The sequence below is a fragment of the Thecamonas trahens genome, assembly GCF_000142905.1.
Source record: "Thecamonas trahens ATCC 50062 unplaced genomic scaffold supercont1.46, whole genome shotgun sequence".
Classification (NCBI taxonomy): Eukaryota; order Apusomonadida; family Apusomonadidae; genus Thecamonas; species Thecamonas trahens.
This window is the reverse complement of record NW_013657634.1, coordinates 229,258-249,963: the sequence shown is the minus strand read 5'-3', so window position 1 is coordinate 249,963 and position 20,706 is coordinate 229,258. Positions and strand designations below refer to the sequence as shown.

The 20,706-nt window shown below is 66.4% G+C and overlaps 4 protein-coding genes across 4 annotated transcripts in view; 2 read left to right on the top strand and 2 right to left on the bottom strand.

Annotated features, from left to right (window-relative positions):
• Window positions 1-735: 735 nt before the first annotated feature.
• On the top strand, window positions 736-6,809 carry AMSG_09412 (uncharacterized protein; the record flags this gene model as incomplete). Its single annotated transcript, XM_013899321.1, has 2 exons — window positions 736-2,163; window positions 2,199-6,809. 2 exons carry the CDS (start codon window positions 736-738, stop codon window positions 6,807-6,809), a joined length of 6,039 nt encoding a protein of 2,012 aa, XP_013754775.1.
• Window positions 6,810-6,923: 114 nt separating this feature from the next.
• AMSG_09411 (uncharacterized protein) lies at window positions 6,924-9,786 on the bottom strand (the record flags this gene model as incomplete). Its single annotated transcript, XM_013899320.1, has 2 exons — window positions 6,924-7,158; window positions 7,394-9,786. The coding sequence occupies 2 exons, from the start codon at window positions 9,784-9,786 to the stop codon at window positions 6,924-6,926; spliced, it is 2,628 nt and encodes an 875-aa protein (XP_013754774.1).
• A 608-nt stretch (window positions 9,787-10,394) lies between these two features.
• AMSG_12261 (uncharacterized protein) lies at window positions 10,395-19,370 on the top strand (the record flags this gene model as incomplete). Its single annotated transcript, XM_013899355.1, has 5 exons — window positions 10,395-10,419; window positions 10,525-14,138; window positions 14,510-14,654; window positions 15,025-18,744; window positions 18,828-19,370. 5 exons carry the CDS (start codon window positions 10,395-10,397, stop codon window positions 19,265-19,267), a joined length of 7,944 nt encoding a protein of 2,647 aa, XP_013754809.1. The 3' UTR covers window positions 19,268-19,370.
• The window catches only part of AMSG_09408 (leupaxin), a 1,670-nt gene continuing 216 nt past the window's right edge, over window positions 19,253-20,706 (bottom strand). The window contains exon 2 of the mRNA XM_013899319.1: window positions 19,253-20,345. Within this exon, the coding sequence (XP_013754773.1) occupies window positions 19,312-20,345 (1,034 nt within the window). The 3' untranslated portion in view covers window positions 19,253-19,311. The remainder of the gene's footprint in view (window positions 20,346-20,706) is intronic.

Sequence of the window (20,706 nt, the reverse complement as noted above, 5' to 3'; positions counted from 1 at the left end):
TCGATCCCGCCGGCGCGGCACTCGCCCTTGCACCCTCTCCTGCCGTGCCTACTGCAGCCCTTCTCGGTCGACCTCTTGATCCGCCTCTTCCTTGTCCACGCTGCGTTGGCCGTCCCCTGCTCGACCCGCCCGGCCGTCCCCTGCTCGACCCGCCCGGCCGTCCCCTGCTCGACCCGCGGCCACCGCCACCACCTCCCCCCTTGCTTCTCTTTCCCCTCGAATACATGTCCGTCACAGGCCTCTGTCTGACCCTCTGTCTGACCCTCTGTCTGACCCTCCGTCTGACCCTCCGTCTGACCCTCTGTCAAGTGGAGTGGAGTGTGTGGCGCGTGTCGAGTGGGGAGGGACTGTCTGTGGTCTCAAGTTGTTGTCGTCACCCAACATGGGCTCACACCACCATCCCCATCATCCCCCTCCACCATCCCCATCATCCCCCTCCACCATCCCCATCATCCCCCTCCACCAGCCCACCCGCCAGCCGACCGACGTGGCACTCACTCCCCTCCACCACTTCACCCCCACCACCACCACCACCACCACCAACCACCAACCACCACCACCACCACCACCAACCACCAACCACCACCACCAACCACCATGGCCAACAGTGTGGAGAGGTGCGTACATGTCCTCCAGTCGGCCACCACCACTGCCGCCAACACTCCCGGCGCCCCCTGTCTCTGTCCGGCTGGACTGGCCGCCCTGGTCAGCCTCGCCCACACGGTCATTCCCGACATGTCATCGGAGGCTTACAGAGCTGTGCAGGACTCGGTCGACTCGGTTGTCCTTCCTTTGCTCACTGCGCCCTCGCTCTCGCCTATGGCACGAGAGGCTGCCGTGGCTGTCATGGCGGCTTCGCTGGAAAAGGGCTCGCTTGCTGCCCTGGCGGACTTGCTCCAATCGCTCATGACGCCTGTCAAGGCCAAGCTGGCCGACAAGCCTGCCATCGAAGGTGCCAACGCTGCTCTGGACTCGCTGGCTCTGCTCCTTTGTGCTCTCGCTGCCTTTGCTACGCCTGTGCTTCCTGATCTCATCTCGCGGCTGCTCAAGCTCGCTCGCGCTACCGCCACCCCGCTCACCACCCGTGTCAAGGTCGTCACCGCTCTCGCGGCTGCTCTGACTGCTGCCGGCTCGCGCGGCCCCTCGGCTGCCTCATCGGAAGTGGCCAAGCCGCTCAAGGCCCTCTTTGCTCTCAAGATCTCCTCGCCGCAGATGCACGCCGCGCTCGGCCACCTCGTGCTGAGCCTCGCTACCGCCGGGCCGAGTGGGTTCAAGGACCTCGAGCCAGCCTTCCAGGCCCTGCTCAAGATGGTGGCCGGCCTGATGCCGGTTGAGGCCTTGCTCGAAGAGACCGACGACGCCATCACCTCGCTTGCCGCCGCCACTGCTGCCATGCTCGATCTGTACGCGCGGACGGTCGCATTCCCGGCCGCCGCCGTCTCGCTCGCCCCCAACGCCGATCAGGCCGCGCTACCGAACGACGCTGCCGGCTCATTGCCGGCTGCTCTGCTGGCGCTGCCACTCGAGGCCGCAGCAGCAGCACTGGCGTCGGTCCTCTCGCCGCTGGCCTCTGTCTTTGTCAAGGGCTCGGCCGTCGGTCGCTCCGTCTGTGCTGCCACGCTCGCCGCACTGGCTGGTCGCCTCTCGGTCCCGGCTCGCGCGGTCGCCTTTGCTCCCTTTCTCCGCGCCGCTGCGTCGTGGCTCAAGGCACTGGTGGGTGCCTCGGCGCCGCCGCATCACGCCGCCGCAGCCGTCAGCATCCTCAGCCCCGCGCTCGCTCTCGGCTTTGTCCAGCCGCTGGTCCTCCGTCTCCAGCCGCTCGACGCGCTCTTTGCTACGCTCCTCGACATCCTCGATGATGGCAGCCACCCGCTGCTTGCGCTTCCGCTCACCACCGCGCTCGTGCTCGACGTCGTTGTCGCTGCCCTGGACGCGTACGCGGTGTCGGACAACATGCCGCCGGCACTTGCCACACGCGCCACAGACACGCTCGCGGCCGACCGCTTCCTTGCCGCCTCCAATCTGCACCTCCGATCGACCGCAGCGGTTGCCCTCGCCCGCGCCGCAACTGCCTGCTCCGCCCTCCCGCTCTCGTCGACTCTCTTTGCGAGCCAAGTCCAGAGCCTGCAGCAGGCCCACGCGCAGCTCTCGGTTTTTCTGGTGGTGAGGCCGCTGCGCTGCGGACTCTCTGCTGCAAGCTCCTTGGCTCGGCCACCGCCGCGCACGCCATCCTCGCCTGGTCGGTCGCTTACCCGCCGCAGACATCGCTGCCCGTCCCAGAGCTCGAGCTGGGCGCCTCGGTTACTCTTGCGCTACTCTCGCCGTACACGGCGTCGACAACCGCGAGTCAGCCTGGCGCAGACCTTCTCTGCCAGGCCGGGCTTCTCCTTCTCGCCGGCCTCGCCACCGCCGCTCCGCGCCTTGCGGCTTCGATGTGGGACAAGGCCGTGCCTGCGCTTCGCTACCTGTCGTCGCTGCGGCCTGAATCTGCCTCGCCACAGGCCGTCACCTGCGTCGCCCTCGCTTGCTTTGCCACACAAGCAGTTCTCGCCTCGCCAGCCGCGCCGGCGGCAGCGGTGGACCTGGCTGTCGATCTGGTGACCGGCGCCTCGGCGCTTGCTGCAAACGCTTCGACTACCTCATCGCTGCTCTCGGGCTCACATCTTAGCCTTGCGGCCCAGCTTCCAGCCAAGCGGCTCAAGCCGCTCTTTGTCCCGCTCCTCACCCACGCAGCGTCGGTTGTCGGATCGCTCCCGACGTCGGCCGTCGTCACGTCCGCGCTGCCGGAAATGCTCGCTGCCATCGACGGCGGCGCCGCCGCGCCGGTCCTCGGCGGCTCGGCGCTTCTGCCAGGCTGCACACGGCTCTCGCCATTTGCCGCCGCTCTCGGTCCGTACGCCTCGTACGACCTCCTTGACTCTATCCTCAGCCCGGCCCGGCTTGTGGCCGCCTGTGGATCTTGTCCGGTCTCCCGCGTCCTTGTCGCCTACACCGCCACCGACCGGCAGGTCCAGCTCACTTCCGCCGTCGCCCTCTTTGGTGTCCTTTTTGGCTTGCAGAAGTCCGGCAACAAGCTGCAGCTCGTCAACCACTTTGGCTCGGCGCTGGGACAGGCAACCGCGTCTGCAGCCGCCGCCGCCGAAAAGGCCGCCAGTGGGCGCGGCAAGTCGCGAACTCGCGCTTTCGTCTCCAACATCGCGTCGACGCTCGCGTCGGGTACCTCGACAAGTGACGGTGACGACGCAGGCTACCTCTCGGCCTCAGGACACGCGCAGTTTGTGGCGCTGCAGGCCAACGTGGTCGCCGCTCTGCTCGCCGCGCTCATCGCCGGCCTCTCCTCGCCCGCGCTCAAGACCGGCGCCGGCAAGGTCGGCGCCGCGCTGAGATCCACCCTGCTGCCGCTACTGAAGAGCCCAGTCCCGCTGGTCCGCCAGCTCGCCGCCGCCGCTCTCGGCCTGCTCGCTGCTGTTGCGCCCGAGGCCTCGAGCGATGCCCTTGCTCGCAGCGTGCTGGAGAGCCTCGAAGCCGCGCTGCGCGAAGGAAACTCGGTCCATGCCGCCGGCTGTGCCCTTGCGCTCGGCTACCATCACGTGGCGCTTGGCTCGCTGCAGGCGGCACCGCTAGTTGGGCCGAGCCTTCGGTTACTGCTGGCCGCAGCGCAAGCCGGCTCGACCCACCTGCACTCGTGGGCTGCCGCCAGTCTCGAGCTGGTCGCCGCCAACGGCTCGGTTGCGCTCCACTCGGCGCTTGACACGCTTCTACCCGCCGTCGGCGCCGTGCTTTGCACCCGCGCGTCGCTCCGGCCGTGCGCTGCGGTGTCGCTCGCCGGCGTCGTCGCGTCGGCCACCGAGGTCCTTGGCCCGGAGCTGGGCATAGAGACTGCCTTTGCTGCCGATGCGTGGACCCTGCTTCGGGTTGTGGCCTATGCGAGCTTGCCGGCGTCGTTCGCAGCCCGGGTCGTCGGCGGGCTGCCGATTCCCGACCACGCATGTGCCATGCCGGGCGCACCGTCAGCAGCCCCAGCGCTGCTCGACACCGCCGCTCTGCCAGCACTCCGCCTCGTCCTCGACGGTGCCGCCAGTCGGCTGGCCTCTGCATGGCGCCCGCTGATCAAAGGCGCGCTGCAGGTGGTCATCATGGCGCCGCGGGCGGTGCCGGCACCCGAGCTCCGTGCCGCCCTTGTAGGCGGCATGGCAGTAGGTGGCGCAGCTCCCATTGTGGCACGAGGCTCGAGCCTTGGACCCGACGCACTCTCGACACTCGAGCAGGCGCTGCAGCGGCTGGGGGGCGATCTGCTTGGCAGCGACAGTGTCGACGCTGCATCGCACCTTGTCGCCAGCGTGATCCTCGCTTCCCAACTGCATACAGTGCAAGCCGGACCGTCGCCGGCGCTGTTGGAAGCAGTTCTTAGTCCCGATAACGCGCCGGCGCTGCTCGCCTTCCTCCGCACCGCTACCCAGGGCGAGGCCGTAGTCGCCCTGCCGCAGCTTGTGCGCGTCGAGTCCGGCACGCCGTCACGCGCTAGCGCTGCTGCTGCGGGTGCTGGTGCCATGGACGCTGAAGACGGCGAGACTATGCTGGGCTCGGACGGTGGTGAGCGCGCGAATGGCGTCAGCCGCGACGGCGTCGAAGTGGGCCTTGGTGTCGGCTCGGGCTCTGTTGTCGTCGCAGCGAGAACAGTGGCGGCTGTAGCGCGCATGGCTGCCGCAGCCGTGTCTGCGCTAGCGCCGCAGCCGCCGCCGGCGCAGCTAGAGCCCGCGGTGGGCATGGCGTTCTCCCTCTGCACCTCACAACTGCCTGAGCTCAAGGTTGCAGGCTTCGGTCTTCTTGCGGTGGTGCTCGATGTGTACGGCGGCGTGCGCGATCCCCAGTTTGACGACATGTACCTGCTGCAGCTCTCGCAGGCGCAGATTGCGTCTGCGCTGCGGTCGGGCTTTGAAGAGGAGGGCGGACGTGCCGAAGTTGGGGTGGCGGCGGCGCCGGTGGTGGCGGCGTATCTGACGTCGCCGGCCATGGCAGCGGCACCGGTGGCCAAGGACGTGGCGCGTACGCTTGCGCCGCTTGTGCGGCTGCAGGGCGAGCTCGACTCGCTCTCGATGCAGTATCCGCACTGCTCGTCGCTCGCCGTGGCGCTGCTCAAGTCGGCAGTCCTCCGCGTTTTTGCCGACCTGCACGTGCAGTCGCTCGAGGCGCCGGCGGCGCCGCTGTCGCCGCTTCTGGCTGACGTGCTCGAGCCGCTTGTGCCCGAGCTCGCCGTCCAGTGGCTGGGCGCGCTGCGCGACACGCCAGTCCTCGGCTTTGCGCTCACCCATGAGGTCCATGCCGAGTACCGGCCGCAGGTATACACTGCGCCGGTGGAGGACCGGGCGCTGCCGGGCCTTGCGCCGCTGGCGGTCCCGCACGCGCCGATGCTGTGGGCGTGTGCTTCGCTGGTGGTGGCCACCATCCACGCCTCGCGTGAAGACGACGACGCCGAGAGCCTACTTCCTGAAGACCGCGACTCGGCCGACCTGCTCCTTGGCCTTGCTGGCGGCTTTCTCTTTTCGGCGTACGGTGAGTCGAGGCCTGCCGACATCTGCTACGCGCTGCGCGCACTGGCGAGCGTGCTTAGCCTCGGCCCACTGCCCAAGTTTCAGCACTACGGCGACGTGCTTGTCGGCGTCAACTCCATGGTGGTGTCGAGGCGGTGCGGTGACGCCGGCCTCACTCTTGTTGTCACCCGCTTGCTGCCCGCATACATGGCTGCGCTACGGGCAGGGATAGATGCCGACGCGCCGAACAGCGCCGCGCCGGTCCTTGACTCACTCTGTGAGCTTGTCTTTGCCGGTATTCTTCCGCAGATCGAGGGCGGAGACCAGTCGATGGTCGATGCGTGGGTTGCTCTTGTTGCCGACCTCATCGCAACGCTGCCGCCACCGCTCTTTGCCTCCCGCTACGAGGCGCCGCTGGTGGTGCGGGTGCTTCACACGTCGGAATCACCCGGCGTGGCCACCGCTCTGGCCAGCGCGTGGCCGACAATGGTCAAAGCACTTCAGAGCCATGGCGCGGTGGCAAGGGTGCTGGAAGCTGTGGTTGCGTCGGCGCCAGCTCAAGTATTGCTCGACAGTCTGCCGTCGCTGATGGTGGCGGCGGCGGGCGTAGCTGACGCCGAAGCTGGCGTGCTCCGGTCTGCGACGACTGCGCTGGTATCGCGGGTGAAGGCGTGTGTTCCTGGCTGCGATGCTGCGGCATTGGCGGCGGGCGGGCGGGCGCTGGAGGTTGCAGCCGGCCTGGCAGCCGTCGCATGCAGCGTCGGGCCAAGTACCGAGGTCGGCGCGCGGCTCGCCGGGTGCTCGCTTGTCCTGGTCCCGCACGGCCTGGTGGCGCTGACCGCACTGGCGCCAACTAGCGATGGTCCTGCAGCCGCGGCCACGCTGGCGGTCCCTGTGGCGGCGCTTTGCCAGACCCTGTACTGCGGCGGGGTTCTTGACGCTGCGGCGCAGGGCGTGATGCTCGCCGGTGCGCTTCCGGTCCTGGCGGTCTATCTTCAAGTGGCGGCGGAAAGCCCCTCTGCCGACGCGCTGCTTGCGGTGGTCCAGGCCATGGGCGGAGCCAACGCCGAAGTGTTCCGCGATGTGATGGAGCGGATGCCGGCCATCCGCGAAGCAGTGGCCGGCGCAGCGCGCGCCCAGGCCGAGCGGCAGGCCGCCGCGCAAGCCGCAGCAGTCGCTGCCGCCGCCACCTCCAGCGGAAAGCGCGGCAAACGTAAGGGCCGCGGCGGCAAGGCCAAGAACAAGGCAGCCATCTCGCTCTCGCTCTTTGGCCAGTAAAAGGCATCGCTGTGTGTGGTGTGTACTGTGGCTCGGTGTGGTTTTGGTGTTGTTATTATCGTGGCTGGAGTCAAGTCGAGCCAGTCGGCATGCGCAGGCCCCCATGCTCATCCATTACTCGGCGTCGTTAGGCTGGACTGCGTTCTTAGTCTCGTCGGCAGCCTGGGCTGTGGTCTCCCTCACGCCATCGACCACCTCCTTGGACTTGTCCTTGACCAGCTTGCCTGTCTCGGTCGCCAAGTCCTTGACGGCCGTACCCGCCTCGGAAGCGGCGTTGTTCACCTTTTCCTCTTGCGACTTTTCCTCCTGGAGGCCGAGCGTCTGCTTGATGGTATCCATGTTGATGATGCTGTTGTTGATGATCTTGTGTGTGTGTATGCCGGGAATACTTGGTGCTATTTGTTGACTGTCAGCGCGGGGTTTTATGAACTGGCGAATGTTCCCGAATATTCGGCTGTCGTCACGGTTGCAACACAGACGTCATCGCACGTCACTGGACGGCACGTGCGGTGCGTTGGTCGGGTCAATGGCAGGGGCAACTGCGGCAACGCATCATAAATATGTCACGGTATGGTCCTGGCTACGCGAGGGCGGCGGTGAGCTCGCTGAGCCAGGCCTTGCACTCGTCCTTGGACGAGGCGACAAAGACAAAGGAGCCGGCGCGTGTGGCGAGGACAAAGGCACGCGATGAGGCCTTGCCTGCGGCCTTGGAGCCCTTGGTGACCGAGGCGCCGGCGAGGTCGACGACGATGGACGAGTTGTCGTCAAGGTAGTTGACCTCGAGCCTGGCGGCAGTAAGCGCGACGCGACAGGCGCGCTGTTCCGAGCCGGACATCATGGAGAGCGCACCGTCGCGGATGACAACGACGGCGGCCTGGGCGGCGATCGGCTCGGCGACCTGGACGACCGAGGCGACAAGGCCTGCGGCGGCGAGCTCGGCGTTGGCATCGAGAACTACCGGGGTGAGGCCGCCGCCGCCGCCGTCGTCAGAGCGGCGCGAGGCTGTCGACGGCGAGCGCGATCGCGAGTGACCGGGCACAGCGCCCGGCGCGCGCGACGAGACGTCCGACGTTCCTCCCTCCTCGGTGGTGCACATGCCCTCGCACACGAGCGCAGTGATCCACTTGTGCATGGCGGCCTCGTCGGGCGCGCGGAGAAAGTAGTCGCGGGTCCCGGTGTGCGAGAGGACAAAGGCGTACTGACCCTTGCGCGGGACGCGCTTGACCTCGCGACCCATGGTGGGGATGGTGCCCGAGGGCTTGTCGCCGTCATCGGCTGCCTCCTTGTTCTTGTAGTACGAGAGGACGTAGGCGTCGAGGACAAAGTAGCGCTTGCGCCAGCCCTTGGAGACTGACGACGCCTGCTTGAAGAGGTAGCCACTCATCGGCTGGTTGCCGCCCGAACCGGTCAGCGACGCGCCCGACTCGGTAAAGACTCGCCCACGAGTCGCAAGCGACACGCCCGAGTTGTTGTTGCGGGCCTGGGCCGGTGATCCCGGTAAGTCCATGCCCTCCATCAGCTTATTCAGCGAGAGGGTCGAGACGTCGACCGAGGCTCGGCGCGCCGCATTGCTCGTCGACTTGCCGCGCGGGGTGAGCGTGAGATGCAACTGGCTCGGCTCGCCGTAGCCAGGCTCAACAAACTCGCCCGAGTGCGGTCGCCGCTTCATGTCATGGTCATTGCTCTTGCCCTTTCCCTTGCTCTTGCTCTTGCTCTTGCCCTTGCCCTTGCGGGGGGAGGCAAGTGCCATGGCCGCAGCGGTGGCAGCTGCCAGGAACTCGGCATCGGCCCGCGGATCCGGCGGCGGCGGTGCGGCCGAGGCTGGCGTCGAGCCGGTGAGCAGCCGGATGGCGCGGAGGACGTGGAACCTGTGGCCGACAACGTCAACTCCGATCTCGCGTAGGAGCTCGTGATCCGCAAGTTCGGCAAGCATTGAGCCGTCGATAGCGTGCGCGCGAAAGGCGTGTGCGTAGCGGGCCATCCCAATGAGATCCAGCCACTGGCCTACCTCGGCGCGTGACCAGGTGGCGACCTGGTGGGCCCGAGCCTGGAGCGGAACAACGAGCTTGAAGGCGTCGGCGGCGGCGGGCGCCTCGTCAGGGGTGGAACCAGCGTCCTGGCCGCCGCCGCCGCCACCACCACCATCGCCGTCGTCGTCATCGTCGGAGCTGATCCAGGCCGGAAAGAGCGACGCGTTCGACTGTGTAAGGAGCCGCGAGACGGCGTCCTGGACTCGCGCCAGCAGCTGCTCGCGGTACTTTGCGGCCGCGTCTGACTCGTACTTTGCGCGGAGAACGTCCGAGGCCGAGGAGACGGTGTCCCAGCCTGCGGCGGCAAAGGCGGCATAAGCGGCAGCGTTGCCGCCGAGGTGCATCAGCAGCAGCTGCGACGGGTGCCATGTGTCCAGATCGAGCGAGCGGACGAATGAGAGCTGGACGCCGAGCGAGCGGTGAAGGCCCGAGCACTCGACGCAGAGGAAGGTGCCGTATGAGAGTGAGGCCCAGCGCGGGTTGCTCGCTCCGCAGTCGATGCACACCGAGTTGGCCTTGGACCCACCCTGGACCGCCGCGATCGAGACCGGGATGTCCACCATGCTGCCATCAGCGCCATTCCCTCCGGCAACAGCGGCATTCGGTGATGATGCCGCCACCGATGCTGTCGGTGGGCTAACGGTGACTGCAGGCGATGCAGATGCGCCTCCGCTCGTCGGCACAGCAGTCACACCCGAACCCGATCGCCCAACGGCCGAGGCGGCGGCGCTTCTCGTTGCGGCACCGCTCGCCGGCCCTGCTGTCGAGAGATCAAAGGGCGACGATGAGGAGGAGGAGGCCGACGATGAAGACGACAGCTCGGAGACGGACGACGAGTCGGAGGAGGAGGAGGAGCACGCGCCGTCGTCGTTGTTGTTGCTCCCACGGGCGGCCTTGGCATGGAGCGCAGGGACAGCCGTGTGGGCCCTGTTTCGCACACGGGACATGGCCGAGGAGCTGGCAGCTGTAAACGTCGAGAGCAGCTGGTGGTGGTGGTGGTCGCGGTGGTGGTGGTCGTGGTGGTCGTGGTGGTGGTGGGAGAGTGGTGGCGGGCAGAGCAGCTGGCTCGTGTCGTCGGTGTCGGTGAAACAGAGGCGGTGTGTCCTTTTTTTCGTAGAGACCTTTTTCAGGGGACGGCTAGCCAGCTGGCAGCAACCATATCACAGACCATGTGCATGTGTACATGGGCCTCGTTTGATTGCCATGGCTAAAGGTGGTATGATCCATATCGTCATCCTCATTGTGTCGCCATCTGCCGCTAAGATTGCCTCACATCACCATCACCACCACCACATCACCGCCATGCCCATCACCATCACCATCACCACCATCACCATCACCATCAGCCAATCTCTTCACCCCGATCCCTCCAACCCCATTCCCCCCCCCTCCTCCAACCCCCCTCCTCCAACCCCCCTCTCCCAAAGAGCCAAAGAACAATGGTTCCTCCGCCGAACAAAGCCGTCCAAAGCCGAGTCTCCTGACCACACGCACACACACACACACACACACAGGCACACACACCGACACATCTCGCCCACACCTCGCGGTCCATATGGACGACACACACTACGAGCAGAGTAGAGTGGCATGGCGGCGGAGAGTGGCGACGGCCGAGGCGGACCGCAGGGCTGCGAGGAGAATGAAGATTGCTCGACAGACGCGCGAGGCACGACGAAGCGTAGCGCTGCGCAAGGTGGGCAAGGTCGAGCCGGGCAAGGTCCGGGGCCTGCATGATGTTGGCCAAGGCGAGCGGGAGCAGGTGGCGGCAAGGACCATGCGAGTGTTTGTCTCGTCGACGTTTACCGATCTGATGAACGAGCGGGAGGAGGTGATCAAGCGGACGGCGCCCGAGCTGGCAGCCTATGCCAGCGATGTGGGCATCCACTTCTCGGCCATTGATCTTCGCTGGGGCATCACCAAAGATGCTGCTGCGCAGGGTCAGGTGCTGGAGACTTGTCTGGCAGAGCTCGCTTCGTGTGCTCCCTTCTTTATCTGCATTCTCGGTGATCGCTACGGATGGGCCCAGCCACATCCCTCACTCGCCCAGGATCCGCTGCTAGCCGCCACCTTTGACGCTGCGGCCGAGGCTGGCCACTCTTGGGTCCACGACTACAGCCAGTGCTCGATGACTGAGCTCGAGGTTGTCGCTGGCGCGCTCGCGCATCCCAAGGCCGTCTACGAGCGCGCATTCTTCTACTTTAAGGCCGGCTGCCCCGGGTCCGAGCCCGAGAACGTCGCCCGCGATCTGGTCCACGTCGCGGCCGGAAACGAGCACGCCGGCGAGTCGGCGTACCACACGCTCCGACTCATCCGGCTCAAGCAGCGAATCCGCAAGTCGGGTCTCCATGTCCGCCTCTTCCACTCGCCCAAGGAGCTTGGTGAGATGGTCGAGCGCGATCTCCGTCTCGCCCTCGACGACGCTTTCTTTGCCGCCCAGGGCCTACCCGTCGGCTCCACATCCGCCAGCGGTTCCGGCGAGCACCTTTCCGAGACGCTCCCGCGCCAGTTTGAGGCCAATCCGTGGATGGCGGATGTGAAAGTGCCGAACATCCGCGGGCCCGATGGCGGTGTCGCCGACGCTATTGTCGCCTTTCTCACCGCGCAGCACGTCACGCCGCTCGAGCGCATCGCCGTCGTCGAGGCCGAGGCCGGTGCCGGCAAGAGCCTCGCCATGACGACTGCGTTTTCTTCCCTCGTCGCGTCCGAGTCGGACGTCATTGCCGCGTGGCAGGTGACTTGTGGTGAAGCCGTTGTCGACGTGCTCTGCGGCCTGGTTGCTGCGCTCGCCGCGCAGCTCCCGCAGCTGGCAGCCGAGCGGCCACCGGCGTCGCTGGCCGAAGCGTCGACGGCGTACATCAACACAGTCCGATGGGCAACCAACGCCGCCAAGCGAGTGCTGATCATGGTCGACGGGCTCGACGAACTGGCCAGCACCGTAGGCCTATCCACGCTTGTCTTTGACCGGCGCGTGCCGGAGAACGTGGCACTCGTTGTCTCGCGCGCGCCGGGCACCGTTCGCATTCTCGACAGTCTCCCGCACACGCTTCGGCCCACGCCGTGGACGCCCGAGCAAATTGCCACCTTTGCAGCGGCCTCGCTCAAGTCAGTCGGCAAGACACTCTCACCGGTCCAGATGGACATGATTCAGTTAGCACCGGCAGCGCGGCTTCCGCTCTTCACCACCGTCCTCCTCGGTGAGCTGAAGGTGTACGGAGACTTTGAAGCGCTTGATGCGCATCTGGCGTGGCTCGCGTCGCTTGACTCGCCCGAGGCGCTGCTTGGAGAGCTCTTTGCGCGGTGGGAGGCCGAGTTTGAAGGCCCGAGCGGGCTGCGTGCCGGGACGGTCCGCGAGGCGCTCTGGCTCGTTCATTTCTCGTCGGGCGGGGTGCGTGAGGATGAGCTCCTTGCCATGCTCTCGGTCGGCGATCGGGTGGTGTGGCGGCCGTTTGCGCGCGCTCTAGCGCCGCTGCTCCGGACCACCCGCTCCCGGCTCCGGTTTGCGCATCCAACAACCTCGGCAGCGCTGACGAGCAAGTTTGCGGTCCCCGCATCGCTGCTGAAGACCTTTGTGGGCTACTTTGAAGAGATGGCAGCGTCGCCGGCAGCGCGTCGGAACGAGGATGCTCTTGGGCGGGCAGGAGGCGAGATCTATGGTGCACTCCTTCACGCCGAGCCGTCGACATACAGGGCGGCACGTCTGGAGGCCAACATGCAAAGTGTCCCGCTGTTGCTGGGCATGTACTCGGGCTCGGGCATGCCGCCCGAGGTGCTGCTGCGAGTGTTCAAGACGGTGCTGGGCGAGGAGCTGGCCGGGCTTGATGATGCGCTCGAGGCGGCGCTGAGGGCGTACATTGACGAGTCGGGTGGGCGAGTGACCCGCGACATGCTTGCCGACGCGCAGCTGCGGGTGGGTGTGCTCCTTCGCGAAGTCGGCCAGCTCCGTGGAGCCGCGCGGGTCCTCAAGGCTGCGCTGGACACATGCTCACGGGCGTACGGCTCGAGCCATGAAAAAACCGGCGATGTGCTGGTGGCACTTGCCAGCATCGGTGGTGACGGCTCGCTGGACTACATCGAGCGGGCAGAGCTTGTGCTCAACCGGGCGGTCGGCCCGCGCGACGCCAAGCGCGGACGAGTGCTCTGCACCAAGGGCCTTCTTCTCAAGAAGGCCGGCAAGTACGACGAGGCGCGCGCCGCATATGAGGCTGGGCTGGTGGTGCTCGAGGCTGCAATTGGGGCTTTTGCGCCCGAGACCACGCGCGAGCTTCGTCGGCTGGGCGACGTGTTGCGCAAAATGTCCAAGTGGGCCGAGGCCAAGGCTGTGTACGACGCAGTCTTCGCCGCTACGGTTCGCGTCTTTGGTGAGCGGCACGTGGCAGCGGCCGAGGCGCTCGCTGCCATCGGCAACGTCTCCAAAAAGCAAGGCAAGTACACGGCGGCGCTCGATGAGTACGGGCGGGCGCTGGCGACCGCCGAGGCTATCCTCGGTCCTCGGGCGCCGCTGGTGGCAGACTTGCAGGCAGCACTCGGTGACGTCCATCGACTTCTAGGGAACTACCCGGCAGCGGCGGAGGCGTACGCGCGGGCGCTCGAGATTCGCGAAGCCGCCCTTGGGCCCGAGCACGGTGACGTCGGCGAGACTCTTCTGGCGCTCGGCAAGATCGCCAAGAAGCGGGGCGAGTACGGCCAAGCGATGGAGTTGTACGACCAGGCCCAGAGTGTGCTCGAGAATGCGCTCGGCAGCGAGCACCCCAAGGTGGCGCAGGTGGCGCAATGCCAGGGCGACGCGCTGCGCAAGCTGAAGCGGCTCGACGCGGCCGAGGCGCGGTACTGTGCGGCGCGGGCCATCAACGAGCGCGCTGGCCTCGCTGGCGAGGTGGCTGAGAATGACAATGGCATTGCACTGGCGCAGCTGGCTCGGCCGACGTTTGGACCAAGCTCGGCGCCGGCCATCGCCGATCGTATCGCAGCCGCCCTCGACGCCTTTGAGCGCTGGTTCGGCGCCTCGCATCCAAAGAAGGCGCAGGCACTCAACACGTATGGTATCTTCTGCAAGATGACTGGCGATCTCGAGGGGGCGCAGGCCGCGTACGAGGCCGCCATGGCCATCAACGTCGCCGCCTTTGGTCCACGGCACATCGAAGTCGCCGAGAACCACGCCAACCTTGCCGCCGTCGCCGCCGCGTCTGGCAACCGTCGCGAGGCGCGGGTCCTCCTCTCGAGGGCCATAGGAGTGGCTGAGGAGGTCTTTGGCACCGCCGCTGCCGCGCGAGTCAAGACCGATGTGTGGGTGGCACGGGTGGAGGAGGCACTGGCGAATAAATAGGCGATGGTCCTTGCCTCCTCTTGGTCAAGGTGTTGTTGCGCTCGTGAGCTTGCGAAACAGGTGCGCCCGGTAAAAGAAAACGTGATCACAAAACCATTCCTGCATGAAAGACGTCTCATGCGGGAGTCGCAAGTCGCCAGAGACACGCAGATGATCTCGCAGTGGGGGAAAGTCTCCGTGAGAAGAGGATCATTTAGCGAGTCGCACTACTGCAACAGCAACTGTCTCTGATGTGGGGGCGATCTGTGGCATGAGACAAACACAAGCGGTTACCGGAGGGGTGGCCGAGGTGGAAATATTGAGTGACAACGTCCAATAAATGGTCAACATTGGGAGGCAGGCAGTGGCACTCGTCGCTCGGCCGCCTTGGCGCCAACCGACCAACCATGTCGGATGACGAGGACGTGGCGGCTTTGCTAGCCGGACTGGAGGCGAGCTCGTCTGAGGGATCACTGGACATGGACATGCTCAATCAGTTGAATGCGCTTGGTATGTGTAAGGTGCCTGTGTGGCGTGTGTCCGCGTATGTGCGGTGTGTGCGGTGTGTGCGGTGTGTGCGGTGTGTGCGGTGTGTGCGGGGCGCGGGCGGGGACGGCCAGGAAGAATGCCCTGTGACGGGCTGGTGGGCTGGTAGTCTGACGGGCTGGGTGTTGGCTGGCGGGCTGGATGGTGGCTGGCGGGCTGGATGGTGGCTGGCGGGCTGGATGGTGGCTGGCGGGCTGGATGGTGGCTGGCGGGCTGATTGGCTGGCGGGCTGGTGTGGCTGGTTGGCGGTTGATCTGGTGGGCGTTGTGGTGCTGACTAACAAGGATATGGGAGAGTGCAGATGAAGATGATGACGAGGGGGATGACGGCGGAGACAACGCAGATACGCTGGCGATGCTTGCAGCGCTGGGAGGTGATGACGGCGATGATGGTGATGGCGGTGACGATGCTGAGAGTGAGAGCGAGGATGCGCTGGCGATGCTAGCAGCGCTTGAAGAAGACGATGACGACGACAACGACGGGGACGGAGGTGGCCAGGACAATGGCGAGAGCGAGGATGCGCTGGCGATGCTAGCAGCGCTTGAAGAAGACGATGACGACGACAACGACGGGGACGGAGGTGGCCAGGACAATGGCGAGAGCGAGGATGCGCTCGCGATGCTAGCAGCGCTTGAAGAAGACGATGACGACGATGACGACGGAGACGACAAGGAGGGCGATGAGAGCGAGGACGCTCTCGCAATGCTCGCCGCGCTCGAAGACGAGGACGACGATGACGGTGGTGGCACCAACAATGATGGTGATGACAAGGACAATGGCGAGAGCGAGGATGCATTGGCAATGCTCGCGGCTTTGGAGGACAAGTCAAGCGATGACGAAGTGACCATTGTCGAGGCCAAGAAGGAGGGTAAGACAGTTGACGATGCCGACGACTTGCTGGCGTTTATCGACGACGAGCTTTCGGATGATGGGTCTGAGTCGTCGTCGTCGGACATTGTGGTGAACGAGGATGGCAAGGCGTGGAGCCTGGACGAGTCAGCCACGGGCGAGAAGCAGATGGACATGGCGGCCAAGACGTTGCGCACTGTGCGCGACCTTGTGTGTAGCGTGTGCTCGCTCAAGGCGAGTCAGGCGGATCTGCTGCAGCACGCAGTGCCGATGCGTGATGTCCTTCAAGAGTACACAGCGTACTGCATGGATCAGCTCTCCGAGAGTGAGAGCGACGAAGCAGTCTATCGCAACTCGATGGTCTCGACTGCTTGTGACAACATCATGGGCGCGGCGCAGACGCTCGTGCTCTCGTCAAACTCACTGCTCACTGACCGCGACAACCTCGAGGCGTGGGACGGGCAGCGCGATGCCATCCGCGCCTTGGCGACTGCGATGCAGATCACGTTTGAGGCTGTGCCCGACAAGATCAAAGTCTCTCAGTACGAGCACGACGTTCAGGATGCACTCGTCCTCCGCCGAAACGCGCTTGCTGCCAAGTCTGAGCAGCTGCGCCAGGCCATGGAGGCCGACGGACGCGAGGCCAAGGAAGCGGCGGAGCGTGCTGCGCTCCAGCGGGAGCAAGAGGCACAGCTGGCCAAGGCTGAAGAGGAGGCGCGACTTGCTGCCGAGGCCGAGGCCAAGGCCAAGGCTGAGGAAGAGGCACGGCTAGCTGCAGAGGCGGAAGCGAAGGCCAAGGCTGAGGAAGAGGCGCGACTTGCTGCCGAGGCGGAAGCCAAGGCCAAGGCTGAGGAAGAGGCGCGACTTGCTGCAGAGGCGGAAGCCAAGGCCAAGGCTGAGGAAGAGGCGCGACTTGCTGCCGAGGCGGAAGCCAAGGCCAAGGCTGAGGAAGAGGCGCGACTCGCTGCAGAGGCAGAAGCCAAGGCCAAGGCAGAAGAGGCGCGACTTGCTGCAGAGGCGGAAGCCAAGGCCAAGGCCGAAGAAGAGGCGCGACTTGCTGCAGAGGCCGAGGCCAAGGAAGCAGCGGAGCGTGCTGCGCTCCAGCGGGAGCAAGAGGCACAGCTGGCCAAGGCTGAAGAGGAGGCGCGACTTGCTGCCGAGGCCGAGGCCAAGGCCAAGGCTGAGGAAGAGGCACGGCTAGCTGCAGAGGCCGAGGCCGAGGCCAAGGCCAAGGCTGAGGAAGAGGCGCGACTTGCTGCCGAGGCGGAAGCGAAGGCCAAGGCCGAAGAGGAGGCGCGACTTGCTGCCGAGGCGGAAGCCAAGGCCAAGGCCGAAGAAGAGGCGCGACTTGCTGCCGAGGCGGAAGCCAAGGCCAAGGCTGAGGAAGAGGCGCGACTTGCTGCCGAGGCGGAAGCCAAGGCCAAGGCCGAAGAAGAGGCGCGACTTGCTGCCGAGGCGGAAGCCAAGGCCAAGGCCGAAGAAGAGGCGCGACTCGCTGCAGAGGCAGAAGCCAAGGCCAAGGCCGAAGAAGAGGCGCGACTTGCTGCAGAGGCCGAGGCCACAGAGCCACCCCCACCACCCATGTCTATCCAGCTCACACCACAAGACCATGCCGCCGCCTCCGAGTCGTCGGCGTCATCGATCGACGTTGCGGCTTTTGCCTCGTCCGATGCCTCGTCGTCCGCACTGGCACCAGCGTCGTTGTCAAGCGAGGTCGATTTTGGCGATCTCATGGAGTCGTCCTCAGCCGATGACGAGGCTGCGCTGCTTGCTCAGATGGAGGCCGACGCACGCGATGAGGCTTTACGGGCCTCGGCCCGCTCGCGTGCCACACCTGCTCCGGTGCCACCACCGTCGCCTGCGTCTGCCCCCGCGACCGACTCGCTCGACGCCATGGCCATGGCCGACCTGGCGGCCGAGAACGAGCGACTGGAGTCGCGCGTGGCAGCCGCAGAAGCTGAGCGGAGCGCGGCTGCGCAGGACGCGGTCGCCCCTGGCGACACGGCCGCCCTGCGCGAGCGAAACGCTGAGCTCAAGCGTGAGTTGGCACACATCCGCTCCGAGGTCGCCGCCCTCCAGCTCCAGGCTCCGGCTGACGCTGCTGTCGCCGAGCTGAAGCAGGAGAATGACATGCTGGAGGATGACATCGACGCTCTCCGCCGCCGCAAAGTCGAGTTGATGGACAGGCTCGAGGGCCGCTCGACGCAGTACGCCAAGGAGCAATCGCTGCTTGCCAAGCACAAGGCCGAGCTCGAGTCGCTGCTTGCCAGCCTCCACGCCGAAGTCCGGACCGACACCGCCAAGCTTGCCGAGCTCGAGGACGCCATTGAGGCGCTCGAGGCCCAGGCTCGCACCACCGCGCTCGAGCTGAAGGAACAGATTCGGATCGCGGCTGCCGACCGCGACTCGGTTCGAACCGCCAAGGCCCGCCTCGAGGACAAGCAGCTTGTGCTCCAGCGCGACATCGGGTCGCTCGAGGCCGAGCTCGAGGAGACGCTCGCTGCCAAGAACGCACTCGTCACCGAGAACGAGGCGCTCGAGGCGTCGATCGCCCAGGCCGACGAGTTCCTCACCTACCGCACCTCGGTCCTCGAGTCGGCGCGGGCGGCGGCACTCTCGCAGCAGCGCTCGTGCGAGACGCGCAAGCGTGAGCTAGACACCAAGTACCGAGCGCTCAAGGAGCAGGTCGACGAGACCGAAGCCGAGATCCAGGCTGTCGCCAGCCACGCCAACGAGCTCACGGCGCTCTCCACCGCCGCCTATCATGAGCTCGAGTCGAACCTCGAGGCACTTCATGCCGCCCGGGCCGCCCAGGGTCGCCGCATGGCCGAACAACAGGCCCGTGCCATGGACGCCGCCCGCGATCTCGAGCGTGTCCGCGCCGCCGCCGCCGAGCAGCGGACCGCCCTTGCCCAAGCCACCGCCGCCACCGAGCAGCTGCAGGCGCTCGCTGAGCTTGCCACCACAGCCGCCGCCGAGAAGGAAGCCCTCGACGAGCTCAACGCCGAGCTGGCCACCGCCCGCAACCGCGCCGCCGCCGCCGCCGCCCTCGTCGAGCAGCGTGAGGCCGAGGCCCGCGCCTCACGCCACCACACCGAGGCCGCCATGGCACGCTCACTCCGCGAGCTCGACGCACTCGCCGCTGCTTCCGCCGACGCCGACGCCGCGCCGCCGCTCTCGCCGCCCCGCCCACGCCCCCGCGGCAGTTGGCGAGCTCGGTCCTGGACGAGCGCGCGCCGCCACGCGAGCGTCCGGCGTGGCTCGAGCGCGAGCCGTCGACGCCATCAGCGCCTGCCGCGGCTACTGCGCCGTCGTCACTCCCGGCGCCGCCCACCACACTGGAAGAGATCCAAGCCGAGATCGACGCTGTCCGCGCCAAGCTGGCCGGCAGCAGCCCGCCCGACGTCGGCCAGCGACCCGGACTCCGGTCGGCGTCTTCGGTCGACGCGCCACGGTTCGAGACGGTGCCGCGACTGGGCTCCACTGGACTGAGTGCGGCGAGGCCGGCACGGGGCGGTGGGCCGGCGCGGATCTCGTCGCTCCTTGACTTGCCTGCGTTGTCCCAGACAAGGCCCGGACCGACCGCGTCGCGCACGCAGTACGGAGTTCGGCGGAGCGGGCGGTCGCCGTTTCTGCCCGACTCGGCACTGCCCGGCAGCGGCATTGGCACGCGGCCGCGGAGCGTGGCGGCAGCAACAGCGGCATCGACGCGGTTCTCATTCCTTTGAGAGAAGCGCGTTTACCTCGATGACGATGTGGGAGGTCGGTGGAGCTACTCGGCGCAGCTGGCACAGACACGCGACTCGTCGCGCATGTAAAACTTAGTCCCGACAAGGCCCGAACCGCAGACGTCGCAGTTGAGGCACGATGGGTGGTAGGTCTTGTCGCCGGCGAGGGCGGCGTCGCCGAGCACCTTTTGCCCGCAGCCGTCGCAGATGACCGAGGTGACGGCGCCGGACGGAACGTGGTCCTTGCAGAACAGGTTACCGTCGACCTGGAAGAACGAAGTCGAGCCTGTGGCGTTGATGGAGACGTCGCACGAGCTGCACTTGAAGCACTCGGTGTGGTACAGGTTTCCGTCGCCGGCGTCGATGGCGTTTTCGGTGATGACGCCGCCGCACTTTGAGCACCGCTGGCCAAAGCGGGCAGAGAAGCAGTTGTCGCAGTACGCCACGCCGTCCTGCTCCACAAACGAGCCGTCGCCATCGGCAAAGACTGTGGCACAGTCGGCGCAGGCAAAGCAGGCTGCGTGCCACGGCTTGTTGAGCGCCTTGATGGGCGCATCGGTGATCTTCATGCTGCACTTTGCGCAGACGTCGAGGAACATACGGTCGTGGCACGTTCCGCAATACGGACGGTTGTCCTTGACAAGGAAGGTCTCGGTCTTGAGCTGGGTCGAGCACGTGGTGCAGGTAAAGTGCTCCACATGCCACTTGGAGCCCATGGCCTCGAGGACCGAGCCAAAGATGTTCATCTGGCACCCGGCGCACACCGGATTGCCCGCCGTCACGTCCGACGAGTCGACCGCATCGAGCACTGCTGCCGTTTCGGCTGACAGCGACGGATTGGCCACAATCCGCACCGACGCCCGCTTTGGCCGCCGCTGCGTCTCGCTCTCGGGCACACCCAGATCGTTCAGCAGCGCGTCCAGATCATCCCCACCACCCGCTGTACCTCCCGCGCCCGCCGATCCCGACGACCCACCGCCTGCCGCATCCGGCGCCGACGCTGTCGCCGGCGCCGACGCTGTGGTCGATTCTCCGCCCTGAGCGGAGAGGTCAGCAAGGATCGAGTCGAGGTCGTCCACTGCAACCGTTCAGACCAGCCCAGCACGCCCAGCCCCAGCAGCAGCAGCCCCAGCAGCATGCCAATGCCCACCCACAGCCATCCCATCCACAGCCATGAGTACCACCCCCCCCTCTCCCCCCCCCCCCCCCCCCCCCCCCTCTCTTCCCTCCCCCTCCCCCTCCCCCTTCCCCCCCTTCCCCCCCTCTCTTCCCCCGACAGGCGTTTTTTGGGAAGGACGGCAGAGAGGGCTTTCACCGCGCAGGGAGGGGAGAGGGAGGGGAAAGGGGCAGCCATGGCTGGCACCACTCGCAGTGGCTATACCCATCCCCAACTACAGCACCCCACCGGTCCCCTCTTGTCGTCTTCCCTCCTCCCCCCT